The sequence below is a fragment of the Panthera tigris genome, chromosome D2 (assembly GCF_018350195.1).
Source record: "Panthera tigris isolate Pti1 chromosome D2, P.tigris_Pti1_mat1.1, whole genome shotgun sequence".
Taxonomy (NCBI): Eukaryota; Metazoa; Chordata; class Mammalia; order Carnivora; family Felidae; genus Panthera; species Panthera tigris.
This window is the reverse complement of record NC_056670.1, coordinates 17,644,619-17,667,774: the sequence shown is the minus strand read 5'-3', so window position 1 is coordinate 17,667,774 and position 23,156 is coordinate 17,644,619. Positions and strand designations below refer to the sequence as shown.

General features: G+C 53.3%; 1 protein-coding gene across 2 annotated transcripts in view; it reads right to left on the bottom strand.

Moving 5' to 3' along the window:
* PGBD5 (piggyBac transposable element derived 5) overlaps positions 1 to 23,156 on the bottom strand; it is a 106,374-nt gene that overhangs the window by 3,414 nt on the left and 79,804 nt on the right. For both annotated transcript variants that reach the window (XM_042960946.1, XM_042960947.1), the window contains exons 3-6: positions 21,656 to 21,790; positions 6,113 to 6,293; positions 2,013 to 2,210; positions 82 to 187 (exon numbers count right to left, since the gene is read on the bottom strand). In XM_042960946.1, coding sequence (XP_042816880.1) covers positions 82 to 187; positions 2,013 to 2,210; positions 6,113 to 6,293; positions 21,656 to 21,790 — 620 coding nt within the window. The remainder of the gene's footprint in view (positions 1 to 81; positions 188 to 2,012; positions 2,211 to 6,112; positions 6,294 to 21,655; positions 21,791 to 23,156) is intronic.

Genomic DNA, 23,156 nt, shown 5'->3' with positions numbered 1-23,156 from the left:
TCCACTCGGACACCGGGGCACTGCTGACCACCCACCAATCTCCATGCCGTGCCGGTGAGCCCCGCGGCTGCCTCCACTTACTTGCTGTACTTGTCGTCGTATTTGCAGATGTAGCTAAGGTGAGCAGCGAACGCCTCCACGGCCAAGGGGCAGGGGATCTCCCCAGTCTTCCTCTTGATGATCACTCCTGAGGAGAACAGAGACGATAAACCCCCCCGTCGGACAAATGTGCGCCTCCCCACCCTGCCTGGCTATCCTGACATAAAACAGGGAGTGGAGGGGGTGCCTGAGTGGCCCAGTCGGTTGAGCGTCCGACTTCGGCTCAGGTCATGATCTTGTGGTTCACAAGTTCGAGCCCCGCATCGGGCTCTGTGCTGACCGCTCAGAGCCTGGAGCCTGTTTCGGATTCTGTGTCTCCCTCTCTCGCTCTCTCTGCCCCTCCCCTGCTCACGCTCTGTCTCTCTCTCTCTCTCTACCCCTCTGCCCCTTCCCCGCTTGTGTCCTCCTTCTCTTCTAAATAAACAAACACGAAAACAAATACTCTAAAATGTGAGTAAAAAAGATTTCCTGTGGCCACCCAGCTGCCACTCTCCACGCTGCCTCCCTGCCTCCTGGCGCCTCCTGGGAGCCCACCCATGGGGCTCTGTCTGCTCCAGGGCGGGCCTGGCTCACAGGTGCCCATGCCATCCACCCTGGGAAGCTTCCAGAGGCGCTGCGGGAGGGGCCGGGGCCACGCCAAAGGCATACGACCTGGGCTTTTTAAGGGTGTCTCAGAATGGGGACTTTGTGATTTGTAACCGAATACTTTAGAAACGGAAACTATAACTGAAGGAAAGACAAACAGTAAGTTTTAGAATACTTAAAAATCAACCCTACCAATTTTCTCTTCTTCCCCATCAAATATCCTCCTTGCTGGTTCCCTTGACGATGGATGTAAGCCTCCCGACCTTTGAGATTGGGGCTTTTAAGGCCCTGTCCTCTTAAATCCTATCGCAAACTTTGCAACTTGTCACGCATAATTTGGAGGGAGGTGGCTCCTACGCCCTATTCTCGAACATTCTCCCTGTGAGAGCCCTTGTCCAATCACCAGAGTGTGGAAGTCCAATTCAAACTCGCCCTTTGGCTTGCAAGGTCAATTTCAAACATCTCCCCCGAGTGCCCTTGACACAGTGACACAGTGACGGGCGGCGTTCCATACCTCCTTAACCCCGAGTCCCGTGGGTTTGGGTCCCTAGACTGTCATCTCCACTGAAATGTAACAGAGCCTAGGTGTGTGTGCGGGGTGAGGGGTGGGAATAAACGAACAGACATTAATTAAGCACGCACACACACACACACACACACACACACACACACACGAGACACACATTCACATACACCACACGTGCACACCGATCACACACACAGACACCCTCCAACACAACCGAGCGCCCCGCAGCGTTCCTTCAGCAGGAAAGGGGAAACATGTCTTGATACAGACAACTATAGGGGATTTGCAAGTACACGACGCGACGGGACAATTTCGGTGAGGCGCCCTCTGTCATCTGAGTTCCCCTGTCAGTGGCTTAAAGAGGTGGGGGCTGTAGTTACTTTAACTGTAGACGCCTTATGGATTTTAGACCCCGAGGAAAATTGATGACAGAATCACCTGACCACCCCCAAATCCTAGTGGTTCATCTCGGAGGAAGACGCCGAACCAATAAAAAAACAGCTGATGTTTTCCCCTCCCGTCAGAACAGATCCTCGATGCCGAGGTGACCACGTGAGTGCTGGCCACGTACAGCACTCAGAGCGACCACAGACAACCCTGGCGGCCTGCGGACCCCACCCTGGTCGCTTCCTGTTTCTCTCGGCCGCCGACAAGCAACGGGGAGCTGGTGTCGCCCCCCCCCCCGCCACCAGTCAGGTGCAGTGGCACCGAGTGCCCGGCCCAGAAGCTTACAGTGATGGGGTCACCGGACACCTGAGCTGCACAAACCCCCCCTCCTCCCCAGCCCCCCCTGCGGGCCCACCTTGCTGCACGGGCGAGTAGGCATTGGTCAGGAAGCGGAAGGGCCCTTTGTTGTACCAGCAGATCAGAGACATGTTCCCCTTCATCTTGATGCGGTGCTGGCCCCGGGCCGGGGGGGTGGCCGGGTTGCTCAGCATGGACGGGGGCAGGCCGGTGCAGTCACTCTTCCTGGGGCTGAGCAGGCCACAGCAGTAGATCTCTGCGGGGGAGACGGACACAAAACCGCATCCACACGGTCAGGGAGGCCCCGCGCACGCCGGTGGAAAGGACGGGCCTGCCCTGTTCTGGGGCTGATGCTTGGGGGATGGGCCCTCTAGACGTCCCTGCAGGGGAGACCCCTGAAGTCTGGGGACTTCTATCCCAGAGGTGTTCTGTCCCAGTACTTCTAGAAGAACGTTCAAGATTACATGTGAGACCGGGTGCCTGCGTGGCTCCATTGGTTAAGCGTCTGACTTTGGCTCAGGTCATGATCTCGCGGTTCAGGAGTTCGAGCCCCGCACTGGGCTCCGTGCTGACAGCTCAGATCCTGCTTCAGATCCTCTGTCCCGTCCTCTCTCTATGCCTCCCCTTCCCTCAAAAAATATAAGCATTTAAAAAAATAAGCATTTAAGATTTTACATGAGACCATCGCAGTGAATCAGCAGTAAGAAGTAAGGAGTCTCTTCAGAGCGCTGGCTATGTGCCAGGCTCAGGGCCGAGCATGTGCACCTGTCCTCCCATCTGCTCATCTGCTTCTAGAAACTTCTGCACTCTGAGGGAGAAGCAGCTACTGGGCGGCCACTAATGCACAGACGGTCCCACGGAGGCAGGAGGGATTGTGAAAGGAGGTCAACGTGGACAAGGAGGCTTTGCTAAATTCCGTCCTGGGCTCAAGGTCCTTCCCGGCCCTCCCCACCCTCTGGCCTGCCCCAGTGAGCGGGCCAGGTGGCCACGAAGAGCCACGGCTTCTCCCTGCAGCCAGCATCCTCAGTCTGGATGCCTGGAGGGGACGTGAAGCGGCACTTTTGACTGAAGTCGCTGGGGAAAGTCTCATCCGGGGTCTCCCGTCACAGACTGAAGTTCCCTGAAGGCGGACGCGGTGTCATCAGTAACTCGAAACATTCTATGACCTTGTGCGCGCGCATCTCCGGCCCGCCCTGGGCACGGGGGGTGGGGGAGGGGGGGAACGGGAGGAACTACCCGGGTCCCACTGCCTAATGAGCACCAGTGGGTGCACTGGAAGAGCCACTGGGTGGCATGATGGAGCCTTACTGCTCAGAAGCAGAGGGCTGCTGGCCGCTCGCACCTCTGTAGCTCGAACTCCAGCTACCCCTCGTCTTAATATTTAAGAAGAAGGAACTGTTTTTAAAACAGCGGGGAGCCTTAGATGAACAAGGAGAAAGGATGTTTTAAATTCTCCATCCGAGGCTCCGTGCACACAATCAGCCAAAAACAGCAGGTGCAATTTTGTAAGAGGGGAAGGAGAAAACCCAAACAGCAACCAAGTCTCCTGAATCTGCCCCTTTAAGAAAATAGCGTTTATATATCAGTGTCTTCTTCTGGCTGTTTTACAAAGCAGACTCTGTCCACGGAGGGACAGCCAGACTCAGCTACGATGCCCTTCTTCAATCCTGGCTGCCCGTGAGAATGTCCTGGAGGGCACCAGCCCAGCCCAGTGCAGCCTGGGGGCGGGAGGGGGGCACGCAGCCACCAGTGTGGGGACAACGGAGAACCACCAGCCCAGCGTCTCATCATCACAGTGGAGCCACGCAAGAAGTGCACAGGAGCTCCAGAAGCTTCCAAACAACAGGCAATGAAATCTTTGCTCGTTCTCGGGAAAAGCTAAATCCCATGTGTAATTATTTTCTTCCCAGTAGAAGATTCTCTTCCGTCCTTTCCCTAATTCCCTGAGCTGGGGAGCGTCCTTTTCTTCCCAGAATCACAGGCCAGCATGGCCAGCTGTCAGGGCAGCAGCACTGATGGCCCGTGACAGTCCTTGGGCACCCGCACTCTGACACCAGCCCCACCGGGACAACATGCCACCTGACTGCACCACCTGACTCTTGGTCTAGGTGATGGGAGCGTATACCGTGTGACGCCGGGTGGCCCCAACAGCACGCAAATGCTATCTGGGAGGTTCTAGGAACCCCAGGGCTCACGGCCCTGCACCCACAGTCGGACTTGAACGAGGGGGCGAGTGGGGATGGCAGCCTTGGCTCTCGCCACCTGCTCTAACACAGGAACCCCTCGTTCTTCCGAGGGGTTCGGTTAGCGCGCATCAGGGTCCATTTTCTCCAATTTTACTTCCACGGCCCCTCTTCGCGTGCTCGGATCTCTCCACCCTGACTTCTCCCAGCCATTAAGCACGGAGCCCTGTTGGGCACTGGACTTTGCAGGTGAGTCAGACGCAGCCAGGGCCAGCAGAGCACCCGGTCTAGGGCTGCTTCCTTGCCGCAGTGGCTGAGGTCAAGGTCAGAAGCTGTTGGCCCTCCATTACTTGAGAGGGTTTTGTTTTAAGGCCGGATGTCTGATCTGTTGCTAAGCAATCGGTCTGCGATTTCAGTGGCTGCCATAGCAGAGGAGAGGCTTTTTATGTTTCTCTTGAGTGGACGAGATATAAATCCCCCAAATGTAGGACAAAGCAAAGGATATACAGCTTGCTGTCAGGCTCCCTGACTTGGTCCAGACCTCTTTCTGCAGCCCCCATTTCTGCCGGAGCCACAGAAGGCTTCCTAACCTTTGAACAGATGAACGAAGCATCCCAGCACCATAGCGCACTAAGAATTTTCTGAGGCCTACTGTCCTGCTGACTGTGTTAATTCTACATAATTCTCTGTGACATCTGTGTCAACTGGAGGGGCCACATTATAAATGGGGATGAGTCCAGACTTAAGAGCCTTTGTAGGAGCTGGGACTAGGTGTTACAGATCAAATGTGTGCGTTCCCCCCAAATTCCTCTGCTGAAAGCCTCATGCCCAAGGTGATAGTGTTAAGAGGTGGGGCTTCTGGGAGGTGCCTGAGTCATGAGGGTGCAGCCCTCATGAATGGGAGCAGTGCCCTTAAGAAAAGGGACCTCCGGGGCGCCTGGGTGGCTCAGTTGGTTGGGCAAGAGACTTCGGCTCAGGTCATGATCTCACAGCTTGTGAGTTCGAGCCCCGCGTCGGGCTCTGTGCTGACAGCTCGAAGCCTGGAGCCTCCTTCAGATTCTGTGTCTCTCTCTCTCTGTCCCTCCCCTGCTCACATACTGTGTCTCTCTGTCTCTCTCAAAATCAACATTAAAAAAAAAAAAAAAAGAAAGAAAGGAAAAGGGACCCCAGATGGGGTGCCTGGGTGACTCAGTCAGTTAAGCATCCAACTTCGGCTCAGGTCATGATCTCACGGTTCGTGAGTTCAAGCTCTGCGTCAGGCTCTGTGCTGACAGCCTGGACCCTGGAGCCTGCTTCAGAACCTGTGTCTCCCTCTCTCTCTACCCCCCACCCCCCACTCACGCTCTGTCTCCCTCTCTCTCAAGAATAAATAAACATTTTAAAAAAAGAAGAAGAAAAGAAAAATAGAAAAGAAAAGAAAAGAAAAGAAAAGAAAAGAAAAGAAAAGAAAAGGAAAGAAAAGAAAAGAAAGAAAAGGAAAGGGACCCCAGAGAACTCCCTTATCCTTTCGGTCACGTGAGATCGGCAACCTGAAAGAGAGCTGCACCCAACCACACTGGTGCCCTGATCTTGAACTTCCAGTCTCCAGGCCTACAGGGAATAAACGTGTGCTGTTTATAAGCTGCCATCTGTGGTAATTTGACAGAGCAGCCCGAATGGACTAGGACACTAGGAGAACCCCTCAATGGCCACGGTCTCCCAACAAACGACACAAGCAAATGTGACTTGGGCAGAGCTTTGTGCCGACACGCCCCCGCCCAGACCGCAAGCCTGTGGCCGTATCCCTGCTGATCACCAGCGCCTGGCAGGGTCCAGGCCTGTGGCAGGCACACGGAGGGCTGAAACCAACGTGTTCCCTCCTGGCCCAGCAGCCCATGGGCTGTGCCGGTTGCTATGCACCTGTACCCCCAGACCTCTCCCATCACTCCTCTGGGGGCGAGGGGCCCCTCTCGGACGGGCCCGCCACACGACAAACCTTGCTTTTCCAGCTCCTCGAACAGGGTCAGGCTGGTGATGCTGGGCCCAGTGAAGATGATGTAGTTCTTGCCCGCCGCATTCCGGCACAGGCTTCGGGCGACCATGCTGTGGAGCTGGGGCTTATTCTTCAGCGCATCCAGCCCATCGGGGCCCCCGCCTTCCTTCAGGTGGACGTAAATCTTGAACAGACACACACAGGAGTCAGAGAGCTCCCGGCAGGGTCAGGCCTGGGACCCAAAGCTTCGGGGAGGCACGGGTGGCCGTCGCCGAGCCAGAAATGAGCGGGAAGGCCACCTCTTCCCTGAGCCACTGGTTCCACGGTCCCTATGACACCATCATCACCTCCTCAGCCTGCAGAGGCCCCAAGTCACTCCCAAGGCCACCCTGTAACCTAGGCAGCTAGCTGGTGGCTCAGCCCAGACTTTTCGGTTTGCAAATGTCAAGGGAGGAGAAAAAAAAAGGGACAAACGTTCACACGTGATGGATTTGGGAGCTGAGGTCAATGCAAACATCCCCCAGTCCGGAAGCACGGGAGGGACTTGAGTTTACAGTAAATACAAGGTAAAGGCCACCTCCCCTGTAAGGGATAAACTTATCTGTGACCTTTCCATTTGAATACGGCTTTCTAATTCACAAAGTGCATCTGCAATTACTCCTTATTCCTTCCAGAAGCCACGGCACAGGCAGAAGACGTAGTGTTCGCCTCCCATGGCAGAGAAGGAGACAGGATCGGGGATTAAAAACTCACCTGAGCTGCCAGGACCAGCAAAGAGGATGGGCCGGAATTAGCAAGCAATTCTTCAACTCTTTGTGCCATGAACATCTTCCATGGACATCCCCAAGGGGCTCATCGCAGGGAACGGGAATAGATTCAAGAAAAAGTATGGTTCTCCCAATGACTGACCGAGTCATGAAGAATCTATCACATGGGTATTAACTGCTGCTCTCCTTAAGGGAGAAAAGATCATCTTGGGGAATGTTCTAGGTGCCTTTACTGGCAGCATTTCACAAGCGAATAGTGCACCGAACTGCGGAGAGCAGGCTTGCCCGTGAGGACGGCCAATGATACTCTGCACTGCAAAACCAACATGGCCCCAGGGAGGACCTGGGCGCGTCCACAATACCTGTCTTTGGCCAGAGAACCACTTGCAAAATACAGTGTCTGATGTTCCAGAGGCAGATGAAAAACAAGTAAGTATAGGGGCGCCTGGGGGGCCTCAGTCAGTTAAGCGTCCGGCTGCGGCTCACGTCACGATCTTGCGGTTCGTGAGTTCAAGCCCCGTGTCAGGTTCTGTGCTGACAGCTCAGAGCCTGGATCTTGCTTCAAAGTCTGTGCCTCCCTCTCTCTCTGTTCCTCCCCCACTCACACTCTCACTGTCCCTCTCTCTCAAAAATAAAGAATAAAAAAAAAATTAAAAGAAAAAGAAAAAGTGAATATAGTCAAATTTTATTTATCTTAAAGCTTATTTATTTATTCTGAGAGGGAGTGAGAGAGAGAGAGCAGGAGAGGGGCAGAGAGGGAGGAGGAGAGAGAGGATCCCAAGCAGGCTCCATGCTGCCAGCACAGAGCCCGACGCGGGGTTTGAACTCACAAACCACGAGATCATGACCTGAGCTGAAACCAGGAGTCGGAGGCCTAACCGACTGAGCCACCCAGGTGCCCCGGGTAAGTCTAATTAAAAAAAATTTTTTTTAAGTTTATTTATTTTTGACAGAGACAGTGCGAGCATGAGCTGGGGAGGTGCAGAGAAAGAGAGGGAGACACAGAATCCGAAGCAGGCTCCAGGCTCCGAGCTGTCAGCACAGAGCCTGATATGGGGCTCGAACTCACGAACCATGTGATCATGACCTGGGCCGAAGTCGGATGCTTAACCGACTGAGCCATGCGGGCGCCCCCGGGTAAGTCTAATTTTAAAAGCAGCTCATTTTCCGAGGGCTAATCCTGTCCCAAAAGCTCACCCTAGATCCTAGGTCCTCAGGGAGGACCCTACTTTCTTGCAGCCTGGCAGGTGACTGACACCTTGATGATACAGAACGTCTTCGTAGATAACTTGGCACAACGCTGACATTTCGTTTGGGGGCCTCTATGCCTTTTCCACCTCAACGCCCAGAAGGAGTCTCTTTTGATAGACAGGAAAACACAGGGACAGAGAAGCCAATCTCCATCTCTGTCACATGTCACATGTGTTTCTGGCAGAGCTAGGACGTTTTCTCAGAACCTGTCTTCTCTCCGTCAGCAAAGCCCCACTCTCGTGGCCACTACCGTGGACTTCTCCACCTGAGGCTCGGATTCAGACCTGCCTCTCCCAGATATCCTGCCTGAAATCCCCTCATACCCACGCTGGGCACCGTGTGCCCTGAAATCCACCGTAGGGACAGTTAGCTTTGTCCCAAGTGTCATCCAAAAGTAAGTCCTCCACCCAAATCCAGCTTTGTCACCAGGAAATCAGAAATGTGTCACTGGAACCCCTCAGGCCCACCGTGACACCCCACGTGGTTTCCAAAGGCCCCTCCCCCCGAGGGATGGGGGCAGCCACAGCAGGACTAAATGTAAAATCCCACAATCAAGTTCAAAAAACAACAGCGTTCCAGCAAAGGATGCAAGCAACGTGACTTGGCAAGGAAAGTTTGAGAAAATGAACACTAACGCCTTTGGAGACGGTCACTGGATGCCATGACCGGCCAAGTCAATGGGATCTTGGCTTCGTCATAACGTGGGTGGCGACCGTCTTATCTCCTCTGGTCAAATCATACCCGGTTCTTCTGATGCCACTCTTTACAAGGCTAGTGAGAGGCGTGAGGGGTTGGCGGGTTCGTCCGCTAACCCAGACCTGGCGGCTTAAACAGAAGCGTATTTCCTCACAGTCCTGCACGCTGCAAGTCTGAGGTCAAGGAGCGAGCGGGGCTGGTTTCTCCCGAGGCCTCTCCGTTTGGCTCGTCGACGGCCGTCTTCTCCCTGCGTGTTCACACGGTCGTCCCTCTGCGTGCGTCTGTGTCCTAGCTCCTCCTCTTGGAAGGACACCAGCCATGTCAGACTAGGGCCCCCGTCAATGACACCTTTTTAACACGAATTAATTAATTCTTTAAAGGTCCCATCTCCAAATTCAGTTACATTCTGTAGTCCTGGGAGCGGGCGGGTGTGTGTGTGTGTGTGTGTGTGTGGACTAACACACGAATTTGAGGGACACAATTCAGCCCGTAACAGACGGGGAGGCGTTAAACCTGGATCAGGAACCCAAGAAGCGCCTCTTTGGGCCAGAGCACTGTCTGGTGAAATGACAATTAAGAGCTTCCCAGGGCAGGGGAGCCTGGGTGGCTCAGTCGGTTAAGCGTCCGACTTCAGCTCAGGTCACGATCTCACGGTCCGAGAGTTCGAGCCCCGCGTCGGGCGCTGGGCTGATGGCTCAGAGCCTGGAGCCTGCTTCCGATTCTGTGTTTCCCTCTCTCTCTGCCCCTCCCCCGTTCATGCTGTGTCTCTCTCTGTCTCAAAAATAAATAAACGTTAAAAAAAATTAAAAAAGAAAAAAGAAAAGAGCTTCCCAGGGCAGAACCAGGATGCCTGAACATGAATGGCTGGAGAACACTCTGGTGAAGCATCAGGGCCCTCACGAACACTCAGCGCGACCCACACTCTGAATGGGTGGCACTGAGAGGCCCCAGGACAAGCCAGGTGGGAGGCATGAACACCTACGGAAGGCCAGACTCGACAGGTGCTGAGACTGTGAGACTTCCTTCACAGCCCTTCGTGTTTCGCTGGGTCTGAGCTTCAGATGCAGACGAAGTGCGTCGGCAATCAGAGAGTGGACCAGAGCCTCACACACGCCAACCTCAGACGCCCCAACAGAGCTGCACAGGAGACTACGGCCCGTCCTGATGAACATGCAGCCCATCATCTGTCACAGGACGAAAGCCTGGCGGGAGCCGGTCTGACCCCTACATCAGAGCAGCACTGCCCCCAGGGTCGCCGGGGTGGCTCTGTCGGTTAATGTCCGACTCTCGACTTCGGCTCAGGTCACGATCTTGTGGTTTGTGAGTTCGAACCCCGCGTCGGGCTCTGCGCTGAACAGCGTGGGACCTGTTTGGCATTCTTTCTCTCTCTCCTTCGCTCTCTCTGCCCCTCCCCCACTGTCTCTAAATAAATAAATGAAATATAAAAATAAATAAATAAGTAAAAACACTGCCCTGCTTGAATCCCGACAGCAAAGGGTTCAGAGAATCCTGCTTCTCTCCTGGATCTCATCGTAACCTAGAGAGGATCACATCTTGCTAATAGTTTCCTGCCGGGAGCTTTCCCAGATGCGGCACTGGGTGAGCCGAAGCCTCATCTAATCGCTACAGCACTGCGGTAGGTCCCTTGGAAGGCGGACTGTCCGCGTGCCTGGCTAACCTGGGCTCCAAAGCATGGTGCACCCTCAAAACATCACCTCTTTGATTTCCAGACTAGATTCAGTTGCTCAGAGCCGTGTGTTCTCCCTCCCTCTTTGACTCTCTGGAAGCACAGATGACCTCGGGGACGGGTGTGGGGTGCCACGCAGGGGTTGCACGGACCCACCAGAGGATCCTGCTGGATCCAGGGTGCCAGAGAATCCCTCACCCGCGCTCCAGAAACTGGCCTCGTCTGCTCGTCGCGAGGGAAGTCCCAGAGCACGGGGCAAGTAGCTGAAGGCAAGGGAGGGACTTCTGAGCTCAAACGACCCCCTGCCACGGCAGAGGAGGCCACGGCAGTGGCCCCAAATCACCGGTGATGTGCCACCCTTCCCAGTCACCAAAGCCGGAAGACATCTATCCACCGGGATCACCTCAAAAAGCATCCTCCCCGCTTACAGGGCGATGCCTGCCACCATCAATGCAAACACCTGCTTCTCTAGAAATAAGGTGACACCAGGACCGTGTTGTGACTTTCGCGGGCCCTTCTGCTTCCATGGGCCTCTCTTCCTCCACACGCAAATATTTAAAACCACATTTTACAACTGCACGGGCGTCAAGGCAGACGGATACCTTAATATAATGTATTAAAGCACGTTCTTCAACTTCAAAGCTTGTTTTCTCCCCTTCCGATCGAAGGGAAACAAACATTTTCACATTTTGCCTGGAAGTGTTGCGGGCCCTCGACACCATTCCCGCTCTATGGAGAGGTCAGATCCAGGCAGTGATGCGAGGAACGCGTTCTAAAATTTGGAGATAGGACGTGAAAAGGTAACGAACGTGGCGGCAGCGGGAGGAGGTGGGGACTAGCCCGGCATGTGACCAGGCTGAGTCTGGGGTGCAAGCAGCAGCCACAGACAGGGCATCGGAGACACGCATCGGAGAAGGTCAAGGATGAGGACACACGGGTAAGAGTCCAGAGTGCACAGGTGCAATGAAATCCCAAGAGTGGCTGAGCTGGGGAGCCCCAGCATTTAGGGTGGGGGGGAGGCGGCCACGGGCAAGGGGCTCCCAGAGAAACACAGAAAGGAAGGGTCAGAGAAGGAGAATGAGAAGAGAGTGGTAAAGGGGTCAAATGTGTTAAGGAGGAGGAAATGATCCAGAAGGTCCCACAACCTAGCTGAAGAAATCCTGGATCTGTTTTTGTGGCATTACAATTCCCCCGAGCTTAGTGGCTTAAACAATACCCATTCATTAGCTCGCAGTTCTGTGGATCGGAAGTGCGGGCGTGGCACGGGGGAGTTTTCTGCTCCTGGTGTCACAAGGCCGCAATCAGTGTGTCAGCCGGCTGTGTTCTCAAGCTGGCAGTTGGGATCCTCCTTCGGGCTCACTCAGCTTGTTCCCTTGTGGCTGGCGGACTGAGGTCCTGTTTCCCTGCCAGCCGCGAGCAGGGACTGCCTTCAGCTCCCCCGGGCCACCTGCGCCCCTTACCACGTGGCCCCTCCACCTTCAAAGCCTGCCTTGCAAACCCTCCCTCAGGATGAATCCCTCCTTGCAAAAATCTCTTCGCTGGGAAGAGGCTGTTTCCTTTAAAAGGCTCACCTAATTATGTCAGACCCACCAGGATAATTGCCTTTTTCAGATCAACTGATTTGGGACCATAATTATACCCACAAAATCAAAACTCCCTCGGCAATGCCTGGACTAGTGTTTGAGTGGAGAAGGTATGTGCATACCAGGGGCGGGAATCTCTTGAGCGTCTTAAGAGTTGTGCCTACTACCCACATATTAACTTCAAAAGCAGCATTTCTAAAAACAAAAAACAAAAAACAAAAGCATCATTTCTAAGGCTCCCAAGACCTCCGACACCGTAGCTGATAGACGGAGTGCTGGCCTATGTTATTAAGACCAGCAGAATGGAGGGGCGCCTGGGTGGCTCAGTCAGTCAAGTGTCTGCCTCGGTTTTGGCTCAGGTCATGATCTTATGGTTCATGGGTTCGAGCCCCGCATCAGGCTCTGCACGGACAGCGTGGAACCTGCTTGGCATTCTCAACCTCTCTCTCTCTCTCCCCCTCTCTCTCTGCACCTCCCTTGCTCGCTTGTTCTCTCTCTCAAAATAAATAAACATTAAAAAAAAAAAAAAAGACCAGCAGAGTGGAGATGATGTTGGCTTTATTCCCTGGAAGACAGACTGATCTCAACATACAACGTGTGGACCAACAATACACCATCTTCCTTACATTCAAACCCCCCGTTACTGGTGACAGACCACTCATCACCACTGGCAATGTTAAGCTGGTACAATCTTTTTGCAGGGTGATTCTGTAGCATGAACGAAAAATGTGAGCCGAAGTAAAAACCAGTAAAAACCTGCTATTTTACTGATAGGTTCCACTTTTAGAGATTAAATCTAACATAACAATCAGAAATGCAGATTAGATCTAATGTAACAATCAGAAATGTACCCAAGGGCCTGCCTATATATATACGTATATTTATGTATATATATACATATATATATATATACGTGTGTGTGTATACATTTACATATATGTGTGTGTGTGTGTGTGTATACACACACACACACACACACACACACACACACACACACATATATATAACCATGTATCTCAGAATTTTTTTTTTGATGTTTATTTATTTTTGAGAGACAGGCCGAGTGTGAGGGGGGGTGCAGAGAGAGAGAAGGAGACACAGAATCCGAAACAGGCTCCAGGCTCTGAGCCATCAGCTCAAAGCCCGACATGGGGCTCGAACCCATGAGCCGTGAGATCATGACCTGAGCCAAAGTCGGACGCTCAACCGACTGAGCCACCCAGGCGCCCCAGAATTTTTTTTATAACGGCAAAAAAATTAGCAACAACCTAATTACACGAAAAGGAGGCTGATTAAAATTACTACCTGTCGGTATTGTGGAATCCAGTGCAATGTCTTTTAAAATCATGATCTCCAAAAATTATTTAATAACATAGTAAAAAGGTCCACGATACCCTTCTAATTAAGTATCTACATTATAAAATGGGGTGCGTGTGTGTTTATATAAATATATTGGCTGTATCCTCAAGTGGCTATCTCTATACGTTGGTATCACAGACATTTTGAAATGTTTACGTTTTGGGATGCTAAACTATAATTTCATCACAAACAGACGAAATATAACTACAGAAGAACTTCCCTGTTGGGCTCACTCACGCACGGGTGCATTTGGAACTCGCAGGATTTGTTCCCCAAGACAACCCAGATCTAAGTTAGTGGCTGTTGACATTATACAGGTATTAGTTTTAGGTATACTGATCATCACGAGAAGGGTAACCACCACGTGTTACCATCCAAAATTATTACACTATTACTGACTATATTCCTATGCTGTACTTTTTCATCCCCATGACTTACTTATTTTATAACTGGAAGTTTGTACCTTTTTTTTTTTTTCTTTTTTAGTTTACTTTGAGAGAGAGAGAGAAAGCGTGAGCACAAGTGGGGGAAGTGCAGAGACAGGGGGAGAGTCCCAAGCAGGCTGTCCACTCTCAGCACAGAGTCCGATGCGGGACTCGAACTCACGAACTAGGAGATCCTGACCTGAGCCGAAACCAAGAGTCGGACGCTTAACCGACTGAGCCACCCAGGTGCCCGGAAGTTTGTACCTCTTAATCTCCCTCCGCCATATCTATCCCCCCACGCCCCCCAGCATGAGCTTACTTTTAAAGTGATTACAGGGGCACCTGGGTGGCCGGTTGAGCGTCCGACTTCGGCTCAGGTCATGATCGCGCGGCCCGTGGGTTCAAGCCCCACATCGGGCTCTGTGCTGACAGCTCAGAGCCTGGAGCCTGCTCCGGATTCTGTGTCTCCCTCTCTATCTCTACCCCTCCCCCGCTCATGCACTGTCTCCGTCTCTCAAAAACAAACAAACATTTAAAAAAAAAAACTGATTATATACTAGGATCTACATTTAAATAAGTAACATAAAAAATGTAACTTCGAAAGTCCCAGTCAAGGGGCACAATTTATTTATTTTTTAATATGAAATTTATTGCCAAATCGGTTTCCATACAACACCCGGTGCTCATCCCAACAGGTTCAAGGGGCACAATTTAGAAGGAACTGTCAGCTGGGCAGTTAAAACCTGGCCAAGAGAGGAAGGGCCCAGCCTGGCAGGTGCTGCTTGTCCCACGGGCCCTCTGGTCCAGTATCCCACTGGCCTAGGTTTGCTTGGACTGAATTACTTCAGCGGGTCAGAGATAATCAATTCAGACTCCTTAGCTGAACGAATAAATCGGTGATTCTATGAAAAAACCCCAGAGCCTCCAATGGAATCTCATCCCAACTCCGCCACTGCTGTGACGGCTGAAGACACACACATGGATTGTGTCCGGATCTGCGAGTCTGCCCTAAAGATCAGTAATCTGAGAAAGGCAGCATCGCTGGAGACCCACACACCCACTCCTACACTGTGCCGGGCACTTTCCGTAAGAGCCTCCGAGAGGCAGCGCCGGAGGAAACAGCCTTCATTTAGGTGTGTAATTGCAGGCTGGTGTGGCTCCCAAGGGGTCCCGTCTCTCCCTGGACACATGTGGAGACAGCATCATTACACTGAAATAGTCCCAGCAGCACGGAGAGCACAGGGCACTGCCCGCCCCTGGGAATGTGAATTTGCTGCAGACGCTTTACTATCTGAGCCACGAGCTCGTCTGACAAAGGTCTTTAGGGCAGAAAACTGTTATGTTTTCATTGCCAAGCTTTTCATTTCCTCCTAACAAAAGTTTTTCTTGCTCCTAGGAGCAAGAAACTAACTAACTAACTAACTAACTAACTTTCAGATATATACAGGAAGAAAAGAAAAGAAAATCGGTCAATTCACGGCAGGACGCTTTGCCCCGGGATGCGACTGCTAACGTGGCGTGTTTCATGCTGTCACCACAACGGAAAGGGCCTTAGGAAACCACCTTGGGGGACACACATAACACGTAACTGTCTCAGCCTGCTTCTGAAAGGCCTCAAGACCTGGAGCAGGGGGGCCCAGCTCTCCTGCCCCACCCCCACCGCACCTTCTCAGCACACCGGTGACAGCTATGACGACGGATGGATTCAGAGCTCATTACGACGCCCCCACGAAGCTGTCACTGGGGTTCTGGCACTCTCCCCGTCTCAGGGAGAACCTGGTTCATCTCTGCTGGTCTTGATCCCTGGCCCTACTTCTTTTCCAGAACGGAAGAGAATCAGGCTTCCCCTGTTGCCGTGGCGTATCTGTAGGAGCAGGGCATCTCCGGGGAATGGCAAGTCACTCAGGATCGGGGTCTGTGATCCTTTGCTCGAACCTCCAGTTGACAAGCTGTGCTTGGAGAGGGTGGAGGGTGGACTCCTCATGGGGTCGGGGGTGGGGGGAGCAGTGCGGGAGGGCATGGTGTGCACTGGCTGAAATTATGCAGAATGAGCATATGGAGATGTGGGACACCCCGGGGGTTGGACAGGGGACAGCCACTGGTGTCCGTAAAATTGAAGTGATATTCCCTTACCAGGGGAGGAACGGGGCCTACTGCAAGGAAACGGTAAAGGCATCGGTGCTGGGTTTGATGGGCTGGGGCTCCGCTGTTTACTGGCTTGTGTGGTTTGGGGCCAGTAACTTAATTGCACTGAGCCTTGGTTTCCTCATTTGTAAGGATAATAATACGCTATGTACCTCGCAAAAGGCCACTGCCTGTGATGAAAGCTGTGTATGTCAAAATCTTTTTTTTTTTTTTTTTTAAATAGCAAAGCTCTATGCGCGCGCTCTACGCCCCCTAGGCACGTGTGGCTGGTTTTATTTAACCGAAATTAAGTAAAATGAAAAATGCAATTCCTCAGTCACACCCGTCGCATTTCAAGTTCTCAACAGTCACGTGGGCTGGTAGCCGCTGTCATGGAAAGTCCGACTGGACGGTGCTGCCTTATGCCACCCTCGGTTTGTTCAGCCCGGTTATTTTCCAGCAAAGTCTGCCACCCGTCCCCTTATTGCCGCCTTGTGCTACCAATTTCCTCTCACGTGGCCTCTTACCTCGACTGCGGCTGGGAAAGGCCCGTGCGCCAAGGTGGTTCTTCTCTAACTGTGCGCCTTCAGCACAACTGACCCTTGCAAGAAACTCGCTTTTGTTTCATTCCAAAGCACAAATCTTGGGGAGGCTTGCGGGCAGGGGGGTGGGGGGTGGGGGCGAGCATCCTGTGGGTCTTTGCGCCCGTTCACTTCCGTGTGGTTGTAGAGTCTAAGCTCCTTGCGGAGAAAGCCAGGGTTCAGTCTGGTCCAGTCAGTGCCTGATGCACGTACAGGGCCACTGGATATTTACTGTCACCTCTGAACCCCTACACGGTGAGGAGGGCAGGGCAAAGTAACCCCACTCAGGAAGACTGAGGAGGAGATGATTCTCAGCCACTTGCTCAAGGACACTCAGAGATGATGTGACAGATGTCTCGCACCCCAGCCAATTCCACCCTGTGACATAACCACCTCCAAGGTGGCCAGGACGGAAGAGCGGGTCCCCAGCGCGCACAAGGAAACAGATGGACGAGGGCCCTGTGCTGCCCGGTTTTTGACTCCAGAAGCAAAATCCACTCTGGTTAATTAATCCCACTCGGATCCTGGCATTTCGAGCGAATCCTGTTAAAAGACTAAAAACCAAATAAGAAGAGACACCCCTTCCTGCAAGTTCCTCAAGTCCTTTCCACATGAAAAGTAGGTCTCAAACTAAGGGAGATGGGGGACAGTTGATGCTAAAACCATCAATGAAACAACAAGCAAGCTGGGTAAGAGAAGAGATGCGAGGTTTTTGTCTCACGTGAGAAAATTCCCCCAGGCCGCCTGGTGGTTAAGAAGGTGGGGTCTGGGGCCAGAAAGGCCGGGTTTAATCCCAGGTCTGGCGCTTTATGGCTGACCCCTTGGGCGAGGTAGCTTCCCTCCCTGTGCCTCAGTTCCTCACCGTGGAAGGGGCAGGAACACTGCCTGTGTCGTAAGGCTGCGGTGAAGAGAAAGCGAGTAAAGCCGGTAAAGGGCCTGGGCAGAGAGCCTGGCACCGAAGCAAAGTACCCTTTCCGGAAGCCCTGAGGTGGCCATCGTCGTGAATCCACACATCGGGCTGAAGGGAGGAGAGACACTTTCAGATCAGCTGGTCCAACAACACAGGGTAGAGGACCTCCTTCCGAGTACCCCTCACCGACACGCATCGGGGCGCTGCCTGGACACGTTCAGAGACATACAGGGGGTGGGAACCAGGGGTCCTTTCATCTGGGAGATTCTATCTTGAATTCTGGCTTCTGAAGCCCGTCCACCTCCAGTGAATGTTAGTTCAGTCAGCAGGAGACCGCGGCTTGTCATTTAGAACGGCTCTGTCCCTGCTCAACACGGCAGTCATTCGACCCCCTGGGGACGGTCTGGCCTCTCCACTTTGGGCAGAGCATCCCTGTGTCCCTTGAAGCTCACGGACAGCGCACTCGGCAGGCATTTGGTGCCCTGCCACCCCTTTCTTGGGGCTCTCCTGCCTGCCAACATCCTTACGGGGAACCCCAAGTCTCACACCGCAGAGGCAGGTGGCTAGATCGACACATTCAAAGAAGAGAAATCTGCTTTTTTTGACTATACCATTTAAAAAAAATTTTTTTTTTAATGTTTGTTTATTTTGAGAGACAGAGACAGAGCATGAGCAGGGGAGGAGCAGAGAGAGACACAGAATCCGAAACAGGCTCCAGGCTCCGAGCTGTCAGCACAGAGCCCAACGCGGGGCTCGAACTCACAAACCGTGAGATCATGACCTGAGCTGAAGCCGGACGCTCAGCCGACTGAGCCACCCAGGCGCCCCTACATTTTTTTTTTTTTTAAATTAGTAGACCCTTGCTTTTCTCAAAGAATCTCACGGGTCAATATAACATTAACTGAAGCGTTGGCCAGTTTTTTCCCCATTGGATTCCCAATCCTTCTGACGGAGTAGACAGAACAACACTCTGCACGGACAGTCTCCTTCTGACCCCACAGAAAGGCCACAGGGCTTCCAAGAGGAGCTAACTTAATGTCTCAGACTAAGGAATTCCAACCTCTCAATGACAGGACTGACTGTCCCCTGAAACCGGAAGTCTCATCGTCTGTATGAATCTCCTCAGTCTCCCCCGCTCACAGGGAGGGTGCACACGAAGGGTAAGTGGGGCCCGTCCCCTTGGCTGGAGCCCTTTCTGAGAGACCCTCTGCAAACGGCCTCGGCTAGAGGGCGTGTTGGGGCTGGGGACAGTTCTTGGCCGGCCTGCGACACGGGACACAGAGTATACACCCCGGAGCGCCCCATAAGCCTCTAGCCTGGAAACGGCGGTGGCTGTACCGAAAAAAGAAGGCATTCGCTGCGGTCTCATGTGGTTACAACGTGTCTGGGACCCCAGGGGCAGCTATGTGTCAGGATTTTCGGGATCTCGATCCCTGCCTGCTCCTTCCACTGCTCTTGAAACCTGGAGTCGAAAAGCCTCCGGATCCTCCACGAGACTGCTGGAGTACGTGGCGGGGTGCGGGCTCGCGAGGGAGAAAACGGGCCTCCCTTAGCCTCGACGGGTGTCCACTGCCGAGATGAAATGGGCGCTCGAAAGGGGAGTCGTGGAAATCCTTTCCATTTAGACACCCGTATGTGAGGGAAGAGAACGCCCCGCGCCGGGCTGTTCTCTCTTCCTCCCTTCCTCAGAGGGCCCTGGGGAGCAGGACGCGGGCTGCAGACAGGCCACAGTGCGGGGGGACCGCCAGCCCACAGCCTCTCAGCCTTGGGTCTTGGGACAAACGACTTACTGTCTGGGAGCTTGGGTCTTCCCACGTGTACTGCTCAGAGTGTCGTATTAGGCTCAGCGGGCGCCCCTCAGCGCCGGGCCTGCGGTGAGTGACATTGGCTCCTGCCCCAGCCCTTCTACCCGCTGCCTTCTGCGCGGGCACATCACACGCCCTGCTCTGTCCGCCTCGGGGAGCCTCTCCTGGCCCCCAGGTGCCCGGCCGTGGCCCCATAACGTTGTACGCACATTTCTAATGCTGCACCTGTCACGCTGTATTTACGAGTGGTTTTAATGCATCTGTCTCTCCGACTAGAACGTTCACCTCTACGCCAGGGGGACTGCAGGAAAACCCTCGGGAGTAGAACCAGTTGGAAGTAGGGGTGTGTGTGTGTGTGCGTGTGTGTGTGTCACTTCTCTCTATTAAGAGAGATGGGTATTTATTTTAAGGAATTGGCTCACATGATTAGAGAGGCACGGTAAGTCCAGTAGAAAAGGCTGGTGAGCCAGAAGACCCAGGAAAAAGTTGCAGGTCAAATCCAAAGGCACTTTTCTGGCAGATTTCCCTCTTCTTTAATGTAGGTCAGGTTCCCCACCCCCCCACCCCCACGTTAAGGCCTTTGACTGATTAGATGAGGCCCACCCCTGACAGAGAGTTATCTACTTTACTCAAGAGTCTACCCATCTGTTAATCTCATCCGAAACACACCTTCACAGAAACATCAAGAATAGTGTTGGGCCACATATCTCCGTACTGTGGCCTGGCCAAACGGACACATAAAACGAATCATCACGACCTCTGAGCCCTGCTGATGTCCGGGGGTAAAACCAGAAAGGCCGGAGTCAGGAAGGGAGTGAGGTAGAGCGGGCGCTCCCCCCACCCCTGGCACCTCGCACCCTGCAGAGCTGACGACAGACCGCCCTGGGAGCCGTACAAGTGCCGGAAAGTGCCGGAAAGTGCCGCTTCCACCTGGAATGCAGACAGACGGCAGTGGGGCCGAGGATTACGAAGCACAGCCACTATCCTGATCACTCGGCTGTAACTGGGGCTCCACAGACCCAGCGGCTGGGGACTGGGGCCAAGCTGCCCAGGGGGAGCGTCATGAGCTTGGAGACACAGTGCCGAATGTGCCAGATCTCTGAGAAGGCAGGACTGGGCCTCCACGTCCCAGCGCTGGGCCCAGTGCTGCAGGCAACAGGTTCTCAGGAAGTATCTATTCAAACAACTGAATGTTCCCGAGGAGGGGTTGCACAGAGTGAACCTCCCTCCCCTGTCCCCAGGGAGCCTCACTACAAAGGACACTACTGAGGTGGCACGGGCCACCAGAGGCTATGCAGGGACAGAGGGCCCAGGCTGCACATCCAGAGTAAATCCTGCTGTGGGACAGGTCCATTCTGGCAACTGCCCGAAGCCTGTGCTCAAGCCCACTCGGGTCTGGGGTCCAGCTGGAGATCCCAGCCCCAGGCTGAGCTGAGGGTCCCCCGAGCCCGCAGGGAGATTAGGATGGTCCCTCTGAGCAGATATGTTTGCCTGAAGCACATGCACTTTCCCTGTTGGGACAAAGGGATGCTCAACTGAATCTTCCCATGAATCCTCCTCTGGCTCAGGGGGAGAAGGGAGGGCAAGACCCCTGTGCCTGGGGCCTGGGGCCGCAGCCAGGCAGGGGCAGCGAGGCGGGGTCAGCCGTGACCGCAGGGCCAGCGGGCCTGACAGCTGGGAGAAGGTATCCCGAACAGCGCGGCCGGAGAAACCAGCCGGAGCCGGGATCTGTCCCTCGGGTGCCACATCCGGTGTTCGCCGGCCCCCACCTCCTCCTTTTGTGCAGTCCGCACCCTGGCCGATCCCGGCAGGCGAACACCTCACACCTCCCCTGTAGCGGAGCTCGGCCACCGCTTCTGAAACCCGTGTCAGCACCTGCCTGGACCACGGCAGAGCCAGGGAGCAGGTGGCAATGCCGGCTCGAAGGGCCGCCCGCGTTCCTGACCAAGCGTAATTTAAGCAGCTGGCTGTTGGTGGTCTGTGAAGAAGGCTTCCTCAATACAGGGCAGTAGGACAGACACCTGGCAGGTCGGGGGCGGGAGGGGGCTTCCGGGACCACCACACGGTGAGTTCCCGAGAGAGACGGCAGTCACCTCGTGTGCCCCACTCTTTTGGTGAAGTCTCTGGCCGACGCTGTCAGGGCCCGAGCCTTGATCAGTGTTTGCTGCTGTTAACTGAACCAGAAGGGCCGGACAGGACAGGAAGGGCGGGCAGGGAGGTGCCGGCTGCCCCAGTGAGGGGGGAGCAGCCCCACCGGAGCTTCTGGGGAAGGCCCACGAGGAGGGGGAGTGAGCCGGCTCATCAGTCACTGCGAGAACCGTCTTCCCTTGGCCTCCCTGGGCCCAGCCCGGGGCTCACCTGGATGATGAAGCCGGTGGAAGAACACTGCCTGACCCAGAGGCTGAATTTCCGCTTTTTCCTCTTTCGCAGTTCCCGCTCTGTGCACGTGGCGATGAACACAGGGTCCTCGTCAATCAGGGGTTCGTGTAGCACCTGCCAGGAACGAGGGAGCAGAGAAGCTGAGCTCGGGGGGGGGTCATCAGATTTGGGCTCAATCCTAGTCTCTGCCTTTGACCAGCTGTGTGACCTTGGCTAAGTCACGTTTCCTTTCTGATCCTGGGTCTCCTCATCTATAAAAGGGTAGCAGTTTCAATATTTACGCCAGCGATTTGGGGAGAACTAAGTAAGAAGCCGTAGGCAAGGCACTTAGCACAGGCCCTGACATATAGTAGGTATTTAGTAAATGGAAATTTGAAAAAGTAACTGAAGGGGCACCTGGGTGGCTCAGTCGGTTAAGTGTCTGCATTCAGCTCAGGTCATGATCTCACAGGCCGTGAGTTCGAGCCCCGCACCGGGTTCTGTGCTGACAGCTCGGAGCCTGGAGCCTGCTTCGGATTCTGTGTCTCCCTCTCTCTCTCTCAAAAATACATAAACATTAAAAAAAAAAAAAACTTAAAAAAAAATTTTTTTATCTTATTTTTGAGAGAGAGAGAGAGAGAGCGCGCGTGAGTGGGGGGAGGGGCAGAGAGAGAGGGAGACAGGGAATCCGAAGCAGGCTCCGAGCTGTCAGCACAGAGCCCGACGCGGGGCTCGAACCCCCGAACTGTCAGATCAAGACCTGGGCTGAAGTGGGACACTTAACCCACTGAGCCACCTAGGTGCCCCCCAAAAAACTTTTTTTTTAAATAAAAATAAAAAAAAATAAACAGTAACTTAATTTTTATTTTATATATTTATAAGATACACATTTAATCTCTATATTTATATATGTTAAATACATTTATAATCATCTTATTACAATAATAATTATATATAATATATAATATATAATAATAATTATATAATATATATAGTTATAATATATAATTATAATATAATTATAATTATATTATATAATTATATATTATAATTATAATAATAATAATTATTATTATTAGTGGCCGAAGGTCCCCAGGGCAAACTCTCACTTGGTGGAGGGATCTCCAGCAGGGGCCCTGACCTCTAGCTAGACATGCCCACCTGTCTTCAGGGAACACCTCTCCCCTGCTGGGCAGCCCCAACCGCTAAAAAGTTCTTTCCCTCACGGACTCAAAATTTACCTACATTCTATCTGAGCCTATTGATCTGCCTTCTGTCCCTGTGAGAAACAAAAGAAAACACACACTATTTCTGCAGGTATTCCAGACCGTGCTCATGTTGGCCCACAACCTCCTCGTATCCCGGGCCGAACAATCTCTCTTTAAAATCCGCCCCTGACGTGAATCTGACGCCTGTGGCCTTGTGGCCGACACCCAGCCTCTGGCTCTCCTCCACATCGTCACGTCCTTCCAGACGCGGGATTCCCGAGGCGATGTTCACA